The following is a 20,725-nucleotide window of genomic DNA, read 5'->3' on the forward strand; positions in this document are numbered from 1 at the left end:
ACTTGAGTTTTAAAAATTTCATATATCTAAATATAAATTACTGATACAAGAGAGTAAGCACTAAGATAAAATAAAAACAATTGCAGATAAAAAATTTACGCTAATAACTAAGATTAAATGCAATTATAAAATACCTAACAAATTTCATATTTATTGCTGAATTATAATAAAATTAAAAATAACTAACAAACATCGAGATGTGTCAGCTTAAACAAGTAACAGGATTAAAATAACCGAAAATATTTAATTCGTAAAGACAAGCTAATACTAAGAAAATTGAGTACAGTATCAAACACATGATGCCAAGTTTCCAGTTGAGCTTCCATTGTGTAATATACAAAGACATATACAGCATAATGATAGTTGTTAGCAGGGTGGTTACTGTATATGTGAGAGCAGAACTGTTAATGATAAGAAAGCCATCACCATTGGAAAATCCAGCAGTTTTGACAAGCCACGGAGCTCCAAGACAGAATAAAATATCGAAAATATTACTTCCTAACAAATTACAAATCGCCATATTACCCAATCCTACAACAAAACAATAAAATGTCATAACTGTAATAATAAATAAACATTTTGTAAGAAAAATTCTTCGTTGGACATACCATTCTTTATTACAATTATACTTGATATAATCTCTGGTATACTCGTACCAGCTGCTAAGAGAGTTATACCCGCAACAGTATCAGGAATACGAAGAGTATAACCTGAAAAATTTGTACATCAGTATTTATTTATTTAACTAACACATGTATAATTTTATAGTATATATACTTACTTATAATTGTTACCATCCATATAGTTAAATAAGAAATAATTGCGAGCCATATGACACTACTGAAAAACGTAGCTGGAAAGAATTTTCGAAATCTGGGTTTTCTACAATCAATAATCGTTAAGCTGAATATTAATGTCGCAGGCCACATTAATACCCACCAAACTTGAATACCAATATTTCCTTTTGGCATAGAGAATAACAAACCTTCTTCTTGTTTAATGATTTCTAATTCCTTTACTGAGATATAGATAAGTTTTAAAATATGTTATAGAAGTGAAGGAGGATTATCCTGTTAAAAATCATCTACTAACTACTTTCGGTTAAGAGTTTGCTTTCTCTTCTAGTTCGTCTACTGACTATTTCTTCTTCTATGGAATATTCATCGTCTGTACAAAGTAAAGGACCATCATACTGTGGCTGTTTGGGTGGATCAATAATAATTTCTGGTCGAAAGTGTCGATTACCAAGAAGCGGAGTGTGTTCGTCTATTGGCTTTCCTTTGTGCAGCCACTTCTGTATTTTCTCAACCTAGAATGAGAAAATCTCAGTATAACGGAAAGAATTAATTTTGATCATTTACTACTGACCTTTAACGTGCAGAAACCCTCGATTCTTGTATTAAAGTACATAATGAGAATATAAAATACATACATTAAAAGCATAATAAGGGCTTCCCACCTAGAAAAAGAATTGTATCAACCTTCCTATAAAGATCATACACTTAAAAATATATTTTATAAGATACTACCATGTTACTATATTATTATTTATGATAACTATTAAAGCTGAAACTGTCAAGCAATACATAAAACAGTCTCTCGTTATTGGATACCAGTCGACAGGTATATCCTATATAAAAATACAAATAAAATAAAATTATTGTTTTAATTTAAATTTTAGGTTAGCATTATATTCACTACACTTAATTCAATGGTGATTTTATTTCCAAACTTATTACTGATATATCAAGGTCAGTATAATTGTAACTTCAGTTGAAGTTAAAATTATAAAAATTCAAATTGTTGAAAGCAGTAGGGCGTTATCCTATGGGCAAAAAAGGCAATGGCCCGGGACTCTCACTAGCAGGGGTCCAAACCAAACTTTTATAAGAAAAATTTCCCCAAAAACATTCCCCTGAAGAAAAATATCTGAAGTCAATACTGTACAATACATGGGGTCCCTAATTCAAATTCGCATAAGCCCCATGAAGTAATAACGCACCACTGGCGGAGAGATAAACCTTAATTCTAAGTTCCTTACTTTTCAGAAAAACTTAACAAGACAAGAAGCGATATTACCTTTGAACCCACTATGATTCCTGTCATACTTGCGACTCCTAATATGTTAAAAACAGCTGAACCTACGATAGTGCCAATTCCAATATCACCTTCGGTTACGAATGATCCTAGTAAATAAACACTACGGTGTTTAGGAATAAAGAAAATAGTTTAAAGTTTTAAAACACTTACCAATTATGGAAGAAAATAATTCCGGTGACGACGTACCAATAGCCATAAACGTGGCTCCTGCTACATCGGCTGGTACACTAAAATCTGTTCAAAAATACTTTCAGCACGGAATCATTTTTAGTTGAAAGTAAATGATTTACTTACAATCGGCGATTATTTCGAGCGAAGGAACGAAATAACTGTCGCATATGATTGCTAGCATTGAACAGAAGTAGATTACAAGAAGAAAATGGACGACTATACCACCTTTCAGCCTTTCTTCATTAGTAAAAAAGTCATCTGGAAACTGTTCTAACGATGGTGGAAGGCAATCTTCGGTTGTATTAACGGACTGTAGCATTTTTCTCGACGAGTAATCTTTATATTGTAGTTCTTATAAAATATATAAAAACAACCTATATATATATATATGTATCTAGGCCTATATATATGTAAAAGAATGAACGTCAAGAAATGCCACACACAACTAATTAGAATTAGAGTTTCATCCACGACACGTGATCTATATTCTGCAATCATACAAGTTACTCCGACAAAACCGGAGGTGCCGCCATTATTTCTCTCGCGCTTTAAAGATCTAGTTTTCATGGCACATTTTTATTTAAAGTTTTTTGTAACGTGAATCTATTTTGATAGTAGTTATATATTTATTAAATATTTTCCATATAATTGTTTGAAATGAAAACAATTTTTATACCCCACGATAGTAATGGCGGCACTTCCAGTTCCGTAATTTTAAGGTTGGGTATGCGCAATAACGTTAACGAATGTTACGGGAGACTGATATAAAAGTTGAAATGTATAAAAATACATTACGAAATTTATGGACTTTACTATAACGTCACGACATTCCCTAAAGGGATGACAAAGAAAAAAGTTGATTTCCTGTTCACAACACCCTGCAAGCTTCAGCACTCTGAAGAACGATATTTAGGCAGGGCATAGCACGCCAGAAAACTCATCCAAACTTTCACTCTGAAACCTGCTGAAATCATGCACTGCACAGACTTGTGTCATATCTATCTATCTATTCATACGTTTCTTACACATTCGTGATTCTTTTCACACACTCTCGGAGCTTTCTTTCAATCGGAATCTGTTTCTCTATCAGACACTTTTCCACTTACTCAACTCATCTTTTTCTCGATCTTTCATGGCCTCTCCTTTCCTCCACATATTACAACCTCTTACACACATCATCTTTTGACATTCTCTCCATGTTGCCAAACCAATGCAGACACCCTTGATGCACTCGCTTAATCGCGAGTGCGTCAGTGATTTCACAAAAACTTTTCAAGAAAATTACCATAAACGATTGCATATTTTTTCCATTTCTGACTCTTTCTGTTGGTACTAAAAGCCTTAGAATGATATCAACTATGTACTGTACTGTACATATAAAAAGTATTAAGGAATTAATAAGAAAAAAGAATTAATTTGTAAACGAAACCAGTAAATAAAGATTTATTCGAGTTTATGATTAAGTATATCACAATTATTTAAAAACTTATCAAAATTAATTAAAACTTATCATTAATATTTATCTGTACAAACAATACAAAAGATTATGTAGTTGTGATTAATTTCAAATCTCGTTGGGCTTTATCACAATCTCATTTATCAAACTTCAAATCATGATATTGGGATTTAAAAACATTTAGAAATTTCATATTTTTGAATTGGTTTTTGAATTTGAGCCGTAAATTTATGCACAGTAGAACCTGTTCAAAACGGAAACCTGCCAAACCGGAAAAAATATTGAGTCTTGTTTACACAGGTTTTACTGTATATTTTAACTTTATACAAGAAAGTAAATATATTTACTTCAAATTTATAAGATAATTTAGTGTTATAAGAGTTGTTTATGATTTCTATTTTTGAGATAAATAAAATAAATATTCTATTTTTGCCGCACGTGTTTAGCCTGCTGATAAAGGCAATCTACATCAATAAGATAATTATAGTGTTTTTTTTAATTATAAATTTATATACTATTTTGCAACGCTGATATTGTGACGTTTTATAATACATGATACTCAAGGGACCTGTCAGAAAGGCAGAACACAAGAATGTTCTGAAAAATACTTACAGAATAAAGATTCATGCAATTATAATATCATTGAAAAGTATTATTTGGGCAACCTATTTAACATGTTAAATAATCAAATTATCAATGTCGAACATATTTTATATAAATACAATTTAAAACTCGATTACAGTTTACGCAGCGAAAGCATAGAATGAATCAGCCTGAGCTGGAAGGATCTATGTTAGATGAGACAAGTGGAAATACAATAAAATTATATATTTTATCAATAAATTAAAATTGTTTTTGCATTTATTCTGCTATTTTCATATTTATATATAAAATGTATTCTGGTTTTCAAATTATGATATTAAATTTTAATACTAAAATTGAATATCATAACTGTAAAGCTAAGAATTTTTAATTATTAACCCTTTGTGTTCTTTCTATCGTAATTTAAAATTTATCTTGTATACTAGTACTTTTTTATCAATTAACAGCACTTATTATTCTGGAAACTATAGATATTTAGATCTAATCTGATCTGATCTGTAAGACTACAGATATTTAGTCTTACAGATCAGAAATAATGTTTTTTATTTAGTTCACCTGAACACATACACTTTAAACTTGTGTTTCGGACTTGTTCGTCCCTCCTCAGCAGGCCTTCAAACGACACTTTCTACAATTAACAATAAAACACTTTTTGGTACAATTATACCTAAAACTAGTTAAGTAACGCTGCATCAGTGTGCAGTCGGAACGAAGCTGCTCGCACCTTTATTTTCTAGATTATGAGGAAAAAAGAAACAAAGAATCATTCGTTCTCAACAATATATTTGATTTCTATTGGATCATTTAAAGATATAAATATAAGGTCAGAATAAGCCATTAATTGCTATGCCAACGTCTCACGAAATTCTGCCTGTCACTACGGGCCTTGGACTTACAGATTGACTCGTAGCGATCTTTATTGTAACTCTTTAAAAATACTGAGTCAGTTATTTTTTCACTAGACTCAATGTAACATAGATAAGACCGATAGCTGTCTCTTTTTTCCCTATATCTATTTTGATTTTTGGAAGAGTTAATCCCTGTGATTTATGTATAGTCATCGAGTATGCTAAGGTAAGGGGAAACTGTCTACGAGATCGCAATATACTGCCAACGTTCAAAGAGCGAGTTATGGGAATTATTGGAAACAGCTTACCATAGATGAATTCCACTAAAATAAACAGAGGAAGAGCTGGAGGGCAAGCATTAGGATCATATGTAATGTAGCGTATAGTTCCTAGTGAACCATTGACGAGACCTCTTTGCACCCATAAGTTGACTCTCGGCATGATTCTGGCATTAACTGAAAGATTCAAATACTTGGAGAGACCAAGAGCTGAGTCATCTTTGGATGAAGGCGGGGCAATATCTGGAGTGTTTTCGGATGCTATATAAGCAACAGGGTGCCCAGTTGACTGCAAGTAGTCTTCGTTGCTTTGTTTAACTTGCTCGTTTGTTGGATATAGTCGTTTGGAACTGATCAAGTTCATCTCTGGATAAATAGGCTCCATTTCTTGTCGTCAGAGTGTTCAGATCTGTATCAGAGAAATCACCCGAAGCTAGATGTTGTAAGACATCTGTGAAGGAACTATCTGCGCTATTTTGTTTATGAGAATTACTAAGTACAATGAACTTCACAAAAGAATCAAATGCGAATGTAATGTAATGTCCCGACAAGATAGGGACCTTGTTGGGACATTACATTGTAAAAAACACTCGAGGAGAGAGGAGTATCTGTAACAGGATGAAGCTGCCGAAAATCACCAAACAAATAGACAAAGAATCCACCAAACGGCTAATGTTTCTCGGGGTTTCTCTCCCTCAATCTTCTCTCGATCATGTAAAGCATTCTTGCACCAATTATTGACAATTCATCGATGACGATGAATTTGAGCGACTTCATCTCAATCTGGAATTTCTGTGCAGCTTCTTCATTTGAGATCGAAATTTCGTACTAACGATAGGAAGACGAAGGAGAGAATGAATCGTAAAGCCATCAATATTGATCACTGCTACTCCATGTTATAAAATAATAAGTTAAAAAAAGAAAACTTTTTTTAACTTATTCTTCTATAACATGGACTATAACATTACATGGACTATTCTATAACATTAACTTATTATTCTATAACTTTCTTAAACTTATTATTCTATAAAGATTCTTTATGTTTGTTGTGTATCTAGTTAGCGACAACATTTACCTTTCAAAATTACTGTTTTAATGCTTGTCATATTTTCCGACCACTAGATGACGCTTCTACACGTGCGTGCAGGAAGCGACTAACACCTGACTTCGTGCATTCCTTATTAACATTATAACTCTTGAATGAGTTGTCCGATCTTGATGAAATTTTCTACGACGACTCACCATCACTCAAGGACGAACTGATTAAAATTTCAATTCTCAAAAATGATCCATACTGAAGAAAAACCCCTATCTCCAGTTCTACAAAAACGGATCATTTTTGAAAGTTGAAATTTTAATCAGTTCATCTTTGAGTGATGATGAGTCGTCGTAGAAAATTTCATGAAGATCGGACAACTTATTCCAGAGTTATTTTGTTGACAAGGAATGCACGAAGTCAAGTATTAGTCGTCACTACGTTCCGACAATTATTTAAAACACAATAATTTCCTGACAAACAAACAAATTAAAAATTATTACAAATTCTGTATTTCCGAATTTCTTTACATTTCCATATAAACTTATGATCCACACCAACAATACAATTCGACACATATTCCTATTTTTAATACATTATAGTCAGTTTAAAACTATAAATTTAATTTTTGTTTAAAATATTTTTACTTCAATTAACTTACTTCTTTTGTTTATTCTTTTCCACTTAATCTCTATTCTAATTCATTCATATCTCTTCTTTAATACCTCTTCCTCCCCCTACTGTAATGCTTATCCATGATTGGTGGATTTCTACCGTTGTTGTTGTTTATTTTATTAGTTTGTTTAAGTATATTTAAATGCTCATACAGTTGTCTTTTATAATTGTTTTTTTTTTTCCTTTCCCCTAATTTTTACCGTATTTAGATCAATTTTACATCCTTCTGTATTACAATGTTCAGCTACTGCTGAATTTGCATATTTTCCTTTGATTGCTCGGATATGTTCACTTAATCTTATTTTTAATTTTCTTTTTGTTTCTCCTATATATGTTTTCTTTGGATTACAATACAATCAAATGAATACACTATTCCTTTCTCCTCTGTTATATCATATTTTTCTTCTTTTCTATAACACAAGTGTTTTTTAGTTGAATTTATTTTTTCTGGTATTAAGTTGATTCTATTTATTATCACTTTTTTAATTCTTTCAAATAATTTTGAAACATATCTTAATTTAACAAATTTTTTCTCTTTATCTATTGATTTTGATTGTTTGTCATTATCTAGTTTTCCAAGCCATTTTTTTTTTAAATATACATTTTGGGTAATCATTTGAAATAAACATTTTAATTATTTGTTCTTCTTGTTTTTGTGTTTCTATTTCACTTGCTCTTTGCTTTATTTTATTCATATACATTTTAAATATATTATATTTCATACTGACCGGTTTAACAGATTTATAATTAATTATTTTGGGTATTTGTATTGGTTTAACATATTTCTTATAAATTAATCTATTATTTTTTCTTTCGATGGTTATATCTAAATAATTTATGCTATTTTGTTTTTCTTTTTCTAATTTAAATTTGATATTCTCTTTAATCTTATTTATAATTATATTTTCATTTGTTTTCGTTTTATCAAAGATTATTATACAATCATCCACATACCTGCTATAAAATTCAATAATAAGTCCTGTTAATATATAAAAAAGTACTGGTATACAAAATAAATTTTAAACTAAGAATTTTTGTTTATATTAAAATTTGATGACTAATTAAAAGTAAGATTGTAAAAATAAATTTATACAGATAAATTTTAATATATTTAAGTAGTAGCCATCTTAACAGACTCGTTTACAAACTTTTTGCATACTGTACTTGGTCTGAAAACCGAAACTCACACTTAAATGTGACATTTAACATTAAAGCGATTGCATAATTCACTATACTACAACGTCACAATTTATCTCTAGTGTTAAACAGCCGTGTTTATAGATACTACTCTAGTCTAGAATAGAGTAGTATCTACAACACAACAGTTTGTATGTGTTGACAGATGTACAGTACTGTACACTAAGTCAGAAGTAGGCTGCTATCAATAATCCCATTCGGTTTTTTAAAGAAATGATTTACAAGATATATTTGTATCTGAATTATCTTAATATGTTTTAAGCAAATTTAAAAATAAAATTGCCTAGTATACACAGTACGTGTTGTTTCTATCAGCTTCCTTTTAACCCACCTTTTCGATTAATATTTACTTGCGACAAATGATCAATGAACTAAATGATGAAATTATTATAAGAGAAGGGCAATACCCTTATTTTGTATTAAGAGAAAGCGCATTATCCATTTTATCTTAATCAAATTATCGAATGAAACACCTGTATTTATTCTCAAAATGAACGAGGAATCCAATGTTTCTTAATATTTAATATTTAAATATTAATTTAAAGGGAACATAATTATCTGTTAATATCCATTAATCTGAGTTTTCTAGGAGTAAAAGAATTGTCTTATAATTTACTTAAAACTAAACAAAAGAGTATCCATTAATTACGTGTACAGTTTTTTAGCCGCTCTTCACCTCCCTCTATCTATTGTGTACAACGATGTTCTTTTTGTAAAACCCCCTCACCTTTACTATGCAACACTTAACATCGAAAAAATGACTTTAAAAATTCAGCAAATATTCTGATAGTTTATTCACATGAATAGTAAGTGGCATAGGAACAAATTTGTATGCCACTTCAATAGATTGAAACAGGGAATCCATTTGGAAATAAGCCGTTATTTATATAACAAATTTAGTTAATCGAAAGTACAGTAACTTGACAAAGCAATTACATTGTTAATATTTTATCTCTCCGAGTTTCACCATAACGATGATAGCGAATATGGCCGAGCTTAAAAATTTGCAATATTCTTGCTAAGATTTGACTTCTTATCGACATTTGAAAAACCCATTTTATGTTGCAATCGACTAAATGTTTTTATTTTTCTTCGTTAACATGAAAAATTAATTATTGACGTAGCCGAATTTTCATTTTACAACACTCATTTCTGCCAATACGGGGGATTCAAGATCGAATCCGGGCAAACGAAAAACTCTAGGATATATCGGGCCATCCCGTTGTGGGCCTGGCCAAATCTATGATGAGGATTTGATAAAAATTGCATGTTTAAAGATGTTCTGTTTGTACCGACAAGGAGGAAAGAGTCAAATATATAAATATGTTGCATAGAAATTATTGTAATATATTTATCATTAACAATAATTTTAATAAGTAGAGCGAATTTAAATATGAAACTTTATCTTACCATTATCAGTCGACTTATAGAGATTACCTTCTAAACTGTTCCGAAATAGCTTATTAATAGTAGCACAGAATATAATTAGACAAGGCAAAAACCACAAAAATCTTTTATGTCTTTGATCCAGTTTGTTTTTCTTAAAATTTTTAGTCCTAAACATCACAGCACAATGTACTGTACAGCTTTGCTTCCAGCGCGTTGAACACCTTTCGAAATGACTGATTGATTCCAATTTCACCCTTTGGAATATTCCTTATCTTATCGAATAATATTAATATATCTAAACATAATAGAATTATCTTAAATAGCATTCGAGTTTAATGATGTTTTTATATTAAATTTTCTAATCATTTCAGTTTAAATTTGAAGAATACTTTTGTTGAAACGTGATGTATAGTTAAGGTTAATGAAAACCATCTACTGAAAAATGTTACTGTAAATGTATTGTAAAATATTATAATAAATAATAATGAAATTCTGACGATATTCAATAATAATGTCACTTATCTAATAGGATTTGTGAGGCGAAGACCCTTTTAACATAATGAAGTGGGTTGCCTTTTTTGAAATATGTCAAAATTAATATTGTATTATATCATTTATTAAATTTCAATTTAGAACAATGTAATTGATCGTGGGTTTGCAGCTGGCCTCGTAAGGTTTTCGCCTAAATAAGGCCTCCCGAGATACACCCCCTTGGAAGAATGCCCATTGTTGCGTTGCTTTGTTTGTTTTATTAAGTTACGGCAACGCAACACTTGGGCAATCTGCCTAGAGGAATGCCTTCCGGGAGGTCTTTTCAAGGGTAACTGGCCCATATTCAGGCGTTACAGACGTGGAGAAAACCCGGAGAACTCCACGTGGTCAGCCACGACCGAACTCCCAGTGTTCAGGGAACTGCTTGGCCACTGGTGGGCCTTGTTGCGTTGCCTTTACTCCATCAATCCAATCCAAATTTAAGTTTAAGTAAACACAAATGTTTTAAGTAGTTTATTTTTCTGCAGGGCATTTAGTAATAAAGAACAAGAAGTGTTGAACACAAAATCGTGTTAATAACAATCACATGGCTTTTTCGACCTTTATTTAGTCAACTAAATAAAGGTGGAAAAAGCTTTGTGATTGGTGATACAACACGGTTTCACAACAAATCAATAAAGAACAAATTATATTCTCTGTAATAGCACTGAATGCTAACTGTTCTATGTTTAGAAGACTGGAACAAAAAAGGCTTGCACCCTCGAAACTCAAATTCATTTTTTCCTAAAGGGCGTTCGAATTCCAAAAAAATTTTTTCCATACGGAACAACGTAAAGCGAATTAATCCTATTCCAACCTTCAGAAATGCTCATTTTAACTCTAAAAAATCATAATTTAATCTAAAATCACATAAGTAAACGCCATAATTAATGCACAAAACAACCACAGATTAAAAATAATGAAAAATAAATAACGCAATAAAATGAAAATACTGCATTTTTACTTAACTTTAGTGAGGAGTGCTGATGGTCCAAGTGGAAGGTGGAGTGGAGGAGTTATTGAGGAAAAAAAACAATCACTTTCTACAAACGCAGCAGGTAGCTGTCGTTATGGTGTACATTGGACTTCATTTCCATGGAGAAGAATCTATCTAATGTTGGCGACATTTTGGATCTTCCTACATAATCCACTATATTGTTATTGAACAAGTTAATTCTCTTATTCACCATTACTTTATCAGGGTGCCACTTTTCAATAATGGCTTGTGTTTTAAACCGAAGGAAACAGAGTCTTAATTTCAGCAATGAAAATGGCCTCTTTAGTACCTTCCTTCTATGAAAAAGTAATTTCTTCCGTCTCTGCATATTTCTGCACTTGTGAAAGTACTCGAGTTCTTCAGTTGCAAGCATTATCTTGTGGTCTTTCAGTAACTCTTCAACATTATTATCATTTACTTTCAAATCCATGGACTTTGCACGGAGAAACAATCTCATTCACCTGAGACCTCGATTCAAAGCCTTCAAAGTCCCTGTCTGCAATAGAATCTGGCCACAGTTTCTTCCAGGCAGAGTTCATTGGCCTAAAAGAAATTTCCTCCATGCTTGATGGCAGCAATAAAGGATGCTGTAATTCTTCCAAAAGTCTCTTAAGGTCAGTTCTATCTCAGTGATAGTCTAAAAGCACCTCTGGAACATTGCCTTTGTGTGGTGCTTCAAGTACGAGATGACTTGCTGATCCATGATATGGGAAAAGTGATATTGGGATCAAAAACATCACCTTGATAAAGCTGTATACACCTACCATTTTTCAGTCAAGAAAGGAGGACGAGCAAGACGTCACTCTTTTAGTGATGGACAATGCGTCCGTCACTAAAAGAGTCTTGAGAGGCAAGTTCTTTTCTTATAAGTGGACTTTCCCATAGATATACTCTTCGTGAATTCACTGTGAAAAACTGCCTGATAAATCATGCTTTCTTGTTTATCCTTCACATAATTTTGAATTCGTTCTTAATCTCATTGTTTCCTCAATACACGTGGGCTGTCGGAGTACACAAAAAATGGCTCTACTTTTTAGTCGCCATTAATATTACCACACAGCAACAGAGTAAGCCTATCTTTCATAGGTTTATGTTCTGGCTTGATTTTTCTTCCTTTGTCATTACAGTAAGTTTGCTTTGGTATCTTCGTTTTCTGGAACAAACCTGTTTCGTCATAGTTGAAAACTTACTGCGATACGAATTCCTCACTCTTCAGAAAGGTCTTGAACTTTTTCACAAAGTCCTCTACTGCTGCTAAATTCACACTAGAAGCCTTCCCACACTTCACAACACTACTCCCACTATTTCTTTTCTTCAAATTAGCGAATTAACCCGTACTAACTTTAAACTCTTCCCTCTCACCACTGCTTTCAGGCATGCTTTTTTTCGATCGCCATATAACTGCTTTGCTTTCTCACAAATTATTGCTTCGGATATGCTATCACCAGCCAATTATTTTTCGTTTATCCACACTAAGAGCAATATTTCCATCTGCTCCATAGCCTGCGATCTCCTTAAAGTTGTAATTCCTTTCGTCACATCTGCCGCTTTTATTGCTTTTTTATTGCTTTAGAATAATATACACAGCCGACTTTGGCAGGCCAAAAATGATCGTGTGATCAGACACAAGCACACTGCTCCCGTGCTTAGCGATGAGTTCCTTTTTTACATCAAACGTCGCGCTTTCAAACTTTCTCTGAGGTTTCGTAGCCTGAACACTCTTAGGCAACATGATGAATGCACAGGAATGTTATTAAGTTTAAAAAGTAACGGATTTTTATCGTTTGTAGCCCAAAATAATGTTTAGTAGCTCAAAGAGTAGCAAGCGCCATAAAATAAAAATTCACCTAATCATGCAATACTGCGGCATCATGCTTATCCGTACAGATATCATAGACTTCATCCCATGAATGTAAAATGAAAAAATAGAAGCAGAATTCCACACATTATTCAAGGAGCTTGTGGACGATGAGGGAAGATTTTTGAAATATTTTAGGATGAGTAAATATGAGTTCGAGACCATTATAACTGGAATTAAACCAATGATAAATAAGCAAGACACAAAGTTCAAGAAGTCTTTATCGCCTAGAGAAAAAGTAGCCATTTGTTTGAGGTAAGAGTTTTATTGTTCATGTAGATATTACAATTTTACAAAACGTTACTAAGAGTACTTGCAACTACCCTTCTCTCGATTTTTATACAAAATTTGGTTCAGGTAAATTTATTTTAGATATAACAAAATTTGTTTTATTCTGGGACATATGTAGTAAAATAATGTACCGAGTATTCAGGTGTTGTTTCTTGTATGTTGTCCAGTCGTCGTATTTCTGGTTCTTGAATTGTTGACTCGTTGGAGTCCTGACTCATCATTAGAAATGTTGTTCCATTGTACTGATCCGGGTGAGGGCGAATTTGGTGATGGTGTGTTATAGAAATCGTTTCGTTTTTCTGGTATTTGCGTTTCACACGTTGCAGGCGAACCTACATATTCAGAATGGGTCCATCTAGAATGTTTAGCTCCATGTCTGATATAACTCTAAATCAGTGGCGTGCCGTCATTGGAAGCGATGAAAGCGCCGCTTCCACCTTCCAATGACCTTCCCTTGTATTTTATAAAATATAAATTTTCATATTTTAACTTACTTTGCATTAATTAAAATTAATATTTTATTATAACTGCATTATGTATCTTTTACAAATTTCTATACTACATGTGAAAAAAAACGATAAGATTGCTATTGTATATTCGAATAATTCAGTGGTGGAAAGAATGTCGAAACCGGGTCAGTTTCCAATCAGGCAGATTATATAGGCATTGGCACATGCGGTTTACAGAGCACCAACCTCACCCGGTTCAGCTGGTAGAAGCGACACACGCGTAAAGCGTCCGACTTTATATCCCGGAGCGGTTGTGGGCTGTTAGCCGCCTGCTAGATATTCGGCCACCCTCGCTTGATTATGTGAATCACGAGTAGACTAGATCAACGGTGGGCAACCCCGGCCCGCGGGCCAGCTACGGCTCGCGAAAAGTTTCTATCCGGCCCGCGAGATCTTTAATAGATTATTAAATTGGAAAAATAACTAATTAATAGTTATTTTTCCAATTCTTTGTAATTTTCGAAAACGATAAGAGAAATAAATGTAGTAATTAACTTTTTTATTTATTTATTTCATATTTGCAGACTAAAAAAATTACGAGTCACAAGAAGGCGTCAATTAACTACTACGGCCCGCGGAAAAAACGTAAAATTTATTCTGGCCCACGTTATAAAAAAGGTTGCCCACCCTAGACTAGATTTATAACTTAACCCAACCGATAGGAATTTACTGGTATGTTTTTATGATAGTTCTGTATAGTTGACAGGAGTTTTAAAAAATCCATTAAAATATTTGATATATTTATTCGCGTTTATTCTGCTCTCCCATCTTATATTACTTACGGATTTCAATGTTAAACCGGTGATATTACGATTTAGTATGTCCCATCTGTAAGGAGATGGAGAAAAAACGTGTACAATTCTAGTACAGTGTTAAAAAATTAACTATTACTTTGGCAGCATCATTTACAATCAAATTTAATGAATGAGACGTACAATGGTACAAAAAAAGCTCTAGAATTTATTTTCCTTAAATTTACGATTTATGTATCGGTTGTCATAAAAAGTTCTTTTCACTTCTTTCCCAAGACTACAGATATTCGAGTACAAAATAACCGGTTTCGACTTATTTCTACTTAAGAAGTAGTTAAATAATTAAGCGATTAGGGAATTAGAAACATAAATAAAACCCTGATGAAAGAGCCGAAATTTTACTTAAACAGAAGCTTAACCGAACCAATCTCTTGCCGAGTACAGTGGGGTCTGATCTCTTCGTAATATTAGATGTAATAAAGACAGAAATTTTTCCAGTTCAATGAGAGTGACCGAAAAGTTGTAAATTTTGGAAATTTCCGTGAACACTCGGTTCTAAAACGAATTAGTTAGAAAACGAACGACGGACAATCTGTTAAGTTTAACATATTTAGATTTTTACAGCTATGTTGAGAAACGTTTAAAATCTACAGCAACCCTGTCGCGTCCTTTGAGATATACTAGTGATGCGACAAAAGAGGCATTTGACATTGACCGGTATCGGCATCCTCGGGATTTGGCATGCACACACAGTGGCGTAGTGTAGTGGGGGCGGCAGGGGCGGCAGGGGCGGCCCGCCCCGGGCAGCACTTTTAGGGGGCGGCATTTTTTCACAATAAATAATAATAATATCTTGTAAAAATTTGAACCATTTCATTTCATATTTTTATCGCACCTAAGATTCGGACCGATTGAATGAGCACGGAATTTTTCATTACTTATTCTGTGACGAAACTGGGGAATCCCCCTTCTTTAAATAAATGTATAATAATGACATCTTGCTCATTGTAGCGACTGACAACACCATCTGACAGTGTTGTCAAATCAGTACAGACTGTACTGACTTGTAGGGATTCCCCGTATTTTATTTAAGAGGGGGGCGAAATTTTCCTCCGCCCCGGGCGGCTGACACCTACGCTACGCCACTGGCACACACCTACCTGGACCGTCTCTGATTCCATTCATTAGCCACTCGTAGGGAGCTATTTCGCTAACTTGTAAGTGGATTGTTTTAATATTTAAAAAGTAAAGAATATGTTGTTACTTTTATGTACTTTTCTTCACAAAGTTATATTTAATTATAAGTTTCTTTAAAAGTATATTCATACAATCGAAGAATTTTTTGTACTAGGTATGTATATTCGTCACACATTTTGTTTTACCAAGTAAGTTTTTTTTATAATTTTAATTTTAGCCCTTATATCGTGGCTAGTGATTCAAAAATTTATTTTAAAAAAGTTTTGGTTCGAGACCGTAGAATGAAAAAGAAAACATTATTAAAAGAGAAAGACCGATGCCGAAATTAAATATAAATACGTCGACAAAAAATTTCGACATTTTGACAATAAAATTTTGACGAATGACGATTTTTTCGTAAAATTGAAGCAATTTGAAAATCAAAGCGGAATAGAATTTAACATTGGTAGACAATATAAAATAAATATTGAAAATTATAACGAGATAATTACGATTAATAGATATATCTAAATTAATAGACGTTATATGTTTTTTCTCAAAGCGAGAATTGGCATTTAGGGGCCATAGAGAATTTATTGAATCTAATAACGAAGGTAATTATATTGTACTTTCTTATTTATTAAGTACGTCGGATAATCTATTAAAAATACATTTAAAGAAGTATACGGTTTTACTGGCTTATCGAACAAACGAATACGAACGGGCCCTGACGCGCAATTAATTGATAGCCCCTGTAAGTCGGCTTCTTACAGTAACACAGCTTCCCTATCATCAAATGTCACGGCACGCCACTGCTCTAAATACTTTAGCTTTTGCTATTGCTCTATCTCGAGGAAGGAATGACTGAACTGTGGTAGCGATACTATCAAAAAATTGCTGAATGTCATTGGTCTTCGCTTTATTTTCTAATATAAATTTCATTAGCATGTTTGAAGGAGTCTCACTGGAAATAGGTTGCGGAATTATTTCTTTGCGAATTTTAGTCCTATTTTGCACTGGCGCATAGTTTTGTGAAGATCCTGAAATCGAATGCGTCCTTTTTAGAAGTAGATGGCTAGATCACAGTTGCTTCGGTAATATTTGGCCGCTTTGGAGGTGGAGTGGAGTGTGCTATTAGAAGTATAGGTTTGAGCAACACTAATCACAAAATTAATTGCCCTGTTTGTAAATACCTTTTACAATATTTAAATTAATTACATAAGAAATGTGATTGGTTGGTTTTTGATATAAATTAAATTTTAAGATACGTTAGAATCTATTTTAACGCCAGGATCAGTCATGGAAGCGTACGGTTTTATTATTACCTACGACAGCGACAGAAATGATTGTTTCTCCTCGTTTGTATAAGTCGTTGGATAGCTGCATTGCTGCAGTAATTAATTTTTCTATTGTTTTGCGATATTTTAAAGTTAATGGATAAATATGGAAAGGGGATGGAAAATTTGGTTTTATAATTGTTAATGAGGACTGAAGAATTAACGAAGTTAGTAACAAATTATATTATTCGTTCGAGGAATGTTCAGATGTTATGAACGAAGTTTATGTTGAAAAGAATAAAAAGAATATATGAATGTTTAGAGAGATAAATTGTGGATCAAAGCATTATAAATTTACTATGATGTCACATTAAAAATTTAAAAATAAAATTAATATGTTAACATCTAACAAAACTATCTGTTAAATCTTAAAAACAACATTCTTATGAGTAAAACGAAATAAAAACTTTGTCAATTGATCAATTTACAACTCAGAAAGAAGCATTTTATAATAGAGTCATAAAACAATTAACGTTCACTGACTTTGGCGGTAGGGGGTAACGCAGGGTCTATTGACAAATTTTCTTTCGGTAGTACGAAATTTCTACTGACTTCACCTGAATGAGTCATATTTCTTTCCCATTTACAAACAAACCGGATGGCAATCGGTGAAACATGAGATAAATTACAGCGAGATGAAATTCGTGTGCATTGATGTGTTTTACTAGATGCATATAACAGGAGCTCTTTCTTCCTTGTGTTTAACAATATTATTTATCGAAACTAAAGGACTAAAATTATTGTCTGGAAGTATATTCATGATAATAATAATTTTTAAAATTCTTCCAACCAATTTATACTATATTGAAATGTCTTACTTCATAAAATTTTGAAATTTTGCCAACAATATAAATAAATAAAATTATAAGTTTGATTTATTATTTGAAGGTTACTTAAAAGGAAAATCGTTGTGCAATTTAATCACATCTATTGTCTGTTTGACCAAGCTTACAGTAGAATTGGCAGGGTCGCGAGGTCGGAACCAGATATTATCGGGACAGACCGCCCATGAAAAATTCTTGGGATTATTTTGATTCGCGATTCGATCCCTGCTTCCCCACAGAGAAGGCCGAGTCTACTGACACCTTAATTTCCTCAGCAACCCACTTACAATTTAAAGTAAAGTATTTTATTATTTATGATTGCTATCTTGATATCTTTATTTATTCTCTCATATTTTGGCAGATCGCCCACGTGTTGGGTTACCTTATAGGCTACCATCAGTCTGATGCAATGGAAGAATGAATAAATAAAATGAAATATTATTTTATTATTTGGTTATACTGCATTTAGCATTCTAGCGGTAATGATCCTTATTTTTTCTATTATAGATGTTACAGCCTGCGAACTTTTATGCCTTCTAGTGAGGCCTGATAAGTTTTTAAAACCTGCTTTTCTTCATTTCTCAGGTAAATTAACTAAAAAACTTACTTATGAACAAGCAATATAAAAAATTTTGATGCTACTGTTTGTTTGATTTACTTTATTATTCACTATAAAGCACTGCCGTGTAAGCTGAATTTAATAACTTATGCAAGCTGCAATAATATATGTGGTCATACGAGATCCCCAGAAATAGCGCTGTATTAATGTGAGAAAACACACAAGATTCGAAAATAAATGTGGTATTTAAAGTGTTGTGAATACGATTATCGAAGTTATAAAATTAAAGATATATGTTTGTATACGATTTCTTGACATAACCTACGTAAATAATTTGTAAAATTTAATGTGTTTATTTACATTTACAGTGTAGAGAGTGTGTTTATCTTTCACAAAATAAAATAAAGCAAAAATAAATAGACCTAACCGGATTAAGATAAAAAAAATGATAATAAAATAGACGGCCGCTGGCCGAAGCAATTCCAATGTCATCCTACTTTTCTGGGGATCCGGAATCGAATACGGGGAAAATACCCCAGGAGTTTTTCGGTGGTCATTCCTATATGTCCGGTACCGTCCCTTATCGCCCCCTATTGTGGGTCAGGCCCACAATAGGGGGCGACAATGGACCTAAAAAAATAGATCCTCTTATATCCCACAGGGCAAAACAAGCTGGCAAGAGCTTTAGATCGACTTTCCCCGTACTCGAACAGAAATTAGGTTCGGGTGCCGGAAAGGTCGAACAAGATTATTTAAATCAGGGATTCCCATCTGTGTTTCGCCAATAAAAATTTGGGGTTCCACAATAAAATCCGTTGAGTCTAATGATGTATGAATGTGCCAATGCAAATTGAGGTGCAATTGTTCTAGTCTCGAGTCCTTGTTTGACAATGTGAGGACTCGATCCGAGGCTATACACGTACTAAAGTTGTTTATAGCTTTATAAACCGTGGGGACCGATTTAGCGGTAATGGTACGAATCGAAATCATGATATAATGTTTGACAAGGTCATAGAAACCATAAAAACAGTTTTCTACTGTTTATGTTTATTATATTTTGCTTTTAATATGCTTTTAAAAATCATGGTTCTGTATAAGACTCTTTCATCATTTACATCGAAAACAGACAACTTACATATACAGATATGCAACTGCCCATAGGATAACGCGCCACGTGTCCAGATCACGACCAGCGTTCAATTCAGCTAATGCGATTAATGTTAACATAATTATATTTTAGTCCGAAATGATCCGATGTTAACGATTCGATTGCGATAATATGTACACATTATTGCTAGTTTATTTTTATTTAATTTCATATAATGTGAACGGAGAGAAACAAATAAAAAGAAATACATTAGCACTTACATAAAGTTCGAAAATACCGGTAGAATATGTGATATTTAATCTAATATCACATACTGCCATCTGTCGTGCGAAATTCTCATTAAAGTTAAATACGTGTCGATAGGTTATAAGGCACTATCGCTATTAATATGAGACATTGCTTATTTAGAATAAGCAGAAGCGATTTAGCCACGAAAAACATTAGTTTATATTTTCTCCTCTACGGGAAAAATGGAGCTATAAACACAAGATAGAAAGATCGGTTTATTTGTATACGGCTAAGCGACACGTGGGCAATGTATCGTAAGAGGATGCTCTCGGGAGGACTTTTATGGAAAATTGCCCCCTATTTAGATGTTAAAATTGTGAAGAAACCCGGAAATGCCGGAGCACAATGCCTCCAAGTGGACTGCAAGATTTCCATATTTGGTCTGGATTTTCATCTTTTTAACTCCGTTGTCGTGATCAAGGAAGACGGACGGACACCGGACGCTATAGCTTTGAGAATTAATGAAATTAATGAATGACGTGCTAGTGAAAGTAAAAAGATTCTTGCAAATACTAGTCCTGGTATACGTGTAAGTGTAATACGACTGAAATAGAAGCAGAAAACCAGGTTAGAAAATGCTATTCTGTAATTGTTGCAACATCAGACCCGAACACGGTTAATTATAAAGATTATATAGAATCAGATGACAATGTATAGAGTAGGAGCAGGTTGAAAGACCAGGAAAATTTTGATAGTGTACAGGATACTTCGTGATATTTGAGAGTGGGGATGGCAACGAGAG

General features: G+C 33.0%; 1 protein-coding gene and 1 long non-coding RNA gene across 3 annotated transcripts; one reads left to right on the forward strand and one right to left on the reverse strand.

Annotated features, from left to right (window-relative positions):
- Window positions 1-7: 7 nt before the first annotated feature.
- On the reverse strand, window positions 8-9,994 carry LOC136982929 (sodium/potassium/calcium exchanger 5-like). Its single transcript, XM_067279509.1, has 10 exons — window positions 9,775-9,994; window positions 2,395-2,622; window positions 2,251-2,334; window positions 2,080-2,186; window positions 1,530-1,630; window positions 1,369-1,459; window positions 1,093-1,309; window positions 782-1,018; window positions 609-710; window positions 8-531 (listed from the first exon to the last, which is right to left on the reverse strand). The coding sequence occupies exons 1-10, from the start codon at window positions 9,926-9,928 to the stop codon at window positions 203-205; spliced, it is 1,650 nt and encodes a 549-aa protein (XP_067135610.1). The 5' UTR covers window positions 9,929-9,994; the 3' UTR covers window positions 8-202.
- An 8,128-nt stretch (window positions 9,995-18,122) lies between these two features.
- Window positions 18,123-19,033, forward strand: LOC136982937 (uncharacterized). Of its 2 annotated transcripts, none has more exons than XR_010881950.1 (3): window positions 18,123-18,323; window positions 18,390-18,613; window positions 18,706-19,033. It is a non-coding gene; the product is annotated as an uncharacterized lncRNA (long non-coding RNA). The 2 variants fall into 2 exon arrangements; XR_010881949.1 differs by having other exon boundaries at window positions 18,536-18,613.
- Window positions 19,034-20,725: the final 1,692 nt, after the last annotated feature.

Source organism: Centruroides vittatus, unplaced genomic scaffold (genome assembly GCF_030686945.1).
Source record: "Centruroides vittatus isolate TY-2023 unplaced genomic scaffold, ASM3068694v2 contig_1176, whole genome shotgun sequence".
NCBI lineage: Eukaryota > Metazoa > Arthropoda > Arachnida > Scorpiones > Buthidae > Centruroides > Centruroides vittatus.

What these genes read in the sequence shown, in the direction of transcription:
- LOC136982929 (XM_067279509.1), bottom strand. Translation starts at nt 9,928, where the DNA reads ATGTTTAGGACTAAAAATTTTAAGAAAAACAAACTGGATCAAAGACAT. An exon ending in CTATAAGTCGACTGATAATG is followed by an intron (nt 2,623 to 9,774) that starts GTAAGATAAAGT and finishes ATATTTTATAAG; the next exon opens with AACTACAATATAAAGATTAC. An exon ending in AATAATAATATAGTAACATG is followed by an intron (nt 1,460 to 1,529) that starts GTAGTATCTTAT and finishes TTCTTTTTCTAG; the next exon opens with GTGGGAAGCCCTTATTATGC.